Source organism: Agrilus planipennis, unplaced genomic scaffold, assembly GCF_000699045.2.
Source record: "Agrilus planipennis isolate EAB-ADULT unplaced genomic scaffold, Apla_2.0 scaffold163, whole genome shotgun sequence".
Lineage (NCBI taxonomy): Eukaryota > Metazoa > Arthropoda > Insecta > Coleoptera > Buprestidae > Agrilus > Agrilus planipennis.
In genome coordinates, this window is record NW_020438898.1 from 413932 (window position 1) to 416442 (window position 2511).

General features: G+C 39.0%; 1 protein-coding gene across 1 annotated transcript in view; it reads left to right on the forward strand.

Moving 5' to 3' along the window:
• Positions 1-2073, forward strand: part of LOC108739092 (protein groucho-like) — a 54446-nt gene extending 52373 nt beyond the window's left edge. Inside the window, exons 7-11 of the mRNA XM_025973223.1 lie at positions 2-95; positions 225-414; positions 502-751; positions 811-1434; positions 1509-2073. Of these exons, the coding sequence (XP_025829008.1) occupies positions 2-95; positions 225-414; positions 502-751; positions 811-1434; positions 1509-1616 (1266 nt within the window). The 3' untranslated portion in view covers positions 1617-2073. The remainder of the gene's footprint in view (position 1; positions 96-224; positions 415-501; positions 752-810; positions 1435-1508) is intronic.
• The last annotated feature ends 438 nt before the right edge of the window (positions 2074-2511 follow it).

A 2511-nucleotide genomic window follows, 5' to 3' on the forward strand; every position in this document is an offset into this window, starting at 1 on the left:
ATCGGGATCGGTTGCTGGAGCAAGTGGACTTAAACCTGTCGTTAAACCCCCAGCCCTCGGACAGTATCCGCCATATTTAGCTGGAATGGCAAATGGTAGGTGCTAACTATAAAAGTTTTTATTTAAAATGTATAGTCTAAAAGATGCCCAGCAGACGTCTAATTCTAGGACCCAAGATTAATGGCCCATAAAGACGTACGAGTTATTTGCAATTTCATTTGCAGGTGGACCCCATGATCTCCAAGCGGCCGCTGCAGCGGCAGCTGCTGCCGGACCCTACGGCCCCTTGCATAATAACCTTCCGCCCACGTTGAACAATTATCCACGACCCCCTCTTCAAGTGGGCTACGACCCTCATTCGCAAATGCGTGCACCTGTTGTACCTGGTCTAGCAGGAATTCCCGGTGGAAAACCGTAAGTGCTCAGCCCCCAAAGAAACAAACTCACCCTTTCGTTTTGTCGTTTCCCTTCTGCTGTTAATGTTTTAATAAATCGTTTTAGGGCATACTCATTCCATGTAAGTGCCGATGGTCAAATGCAACCAGTGCCATTTCCTCCAGACGCCTTGATCGGTCCAGGAATACCAAGACATGCCCGTCAAATTAACACCCTGAGCCATGGGGAAGTTGTATGTGCTGTCACGATCTCAAATCCCACTAAATATGTTTACACTGGGGGGAAGGGGTGTGTTAAAGTGTGGGACATCAGTCAACCAGGGTCAAAAAGTGCTGTTTCGCAGCTAGATTGCTTGGTGAGTGCTTTAGTTTTTATCTTCTTGTATGGTCCTCGAATGTAGTACTATTTTTACAGCAAAGAGACAACTATATTCGATCGGTGAAGTTGCTTCCTGATGGGAGGACCCTTATAGTTGGGGGTGAGGCAAGTAATTTATCGATATGGGACCTGGCGAGTCCCACGCCTCGTATCAAAGCTGAGTTAACATCAAGTGCTCCTGCTTGCTATGCATTGGCCATCAGTCCCGATTCGAAAGTGTGCTTTAGTTGTTGTTCAGACGGGAACATAGCCGTTTGGGACCTCCACAATCAGACTCTAGTGCGACAGTTCCAAGGACATACCGATGGAGCCTCGTGCATTGATATATCAGCGGATGGTACCAAACTTTGGACCGGTGGTCTGGACAACACCGTGAGAAGTTGGGACCTTAGGGAAGGAAGACAATTACAACAGCACGACTTCAGTTCCCAGATCTTTTCTTTGGGCTATTGTCCTACAGGAGAGTGGTTAGCAGTTGGAATGGAAAATTCGAACGTTGAAGTGCTTCATGCAGCAAAACCAGACAAGTATCAGCTGCACTTGCACGAAAGTTGTGTCCTGAGTCTTCGGTTTGCTGCGTGTGGCAAATGGTTTGTTTCAACGGGTAAAGACAATCTCCTTAATGCCTGGAGAACACCTTATGGGGCAAGCATATTCCAGGTAGGTGTTACTTTGCACCTAATAATAATTAATAAGTGCAAATGATAATGAAATATTCCTTCGTTTTCTTCCAGTCAAAAGAATCTTCGAGTGTACTCAGTTGTGACATCTCGGCAGACGATAAGTACATTGTGACGGGGTCGGGAGACAAAAAGGCGACAGTTTATGAAGTGATGTACTAACGAAAGTAGGTACATGCAGAGAACGCCAGAAAGAACACCCACAAACAAGATAGAAGAGGAGAATTGTAGATCGAATTACAATTTGGTATTAATAGGATTAGAAAGACATGAAAACAAATATCGGCTTATTATGGGTAAAACGATGAATTAAATAGTACATACATATTTATTAAGTTATATAAAATGTTGTGATAATAAGTGTAATAACTATAATAATAATAATAAAACAAAGACTCTGGTAATGCAAATGCATTTGCTGTTGCAAAAGGGCTAAAAGAATTTTTTTCTTTTGATTCTCAAAGAAGAAAAAGAAAAAATTAGTTTGATGACTAATGACGATAATGATGTCGATGATATGAAGAAGAAAAGAAAAAGGTTTTTACTTTTTCAGTGATCTCCATGACATGTAAAATACTTAATGATGTTTTAGTTTTAGAATTTAATTAACAACTANACAATTATTAATAATTTGTTAAACCTAACTCTAACTCCACTTTTTTATCTGTTTTTAATGTTTTATTTACATTGTGAATTGTGTGTTATTACCTCAAATAATTACGTTTAAATTGTTTAAATAGTTTGTATAAATAAATAAATAAATTAATGGTTCTGTTATCGTTTTTAGTTAGTAATTAGATAGTACGTAAGTGTGGTACATATCAATTACGGCATTTATATTTTGTTTCACAAAATATCTAGCTCTGTTTGATAACAATATCAGCGAAAAGATTTAGTCACAGATTAATTTCGTTACATAATTAGAGATTATTTTTTAATTAGGTACAAAGTCAATCAACAGATGCTGATTTTTGAAAGTATACCGTACGATACCAAAAAAATGGTGAACTAGTTCTAAATATTCTTCGACTAACATTTCATTCTAACGAAAACAAAT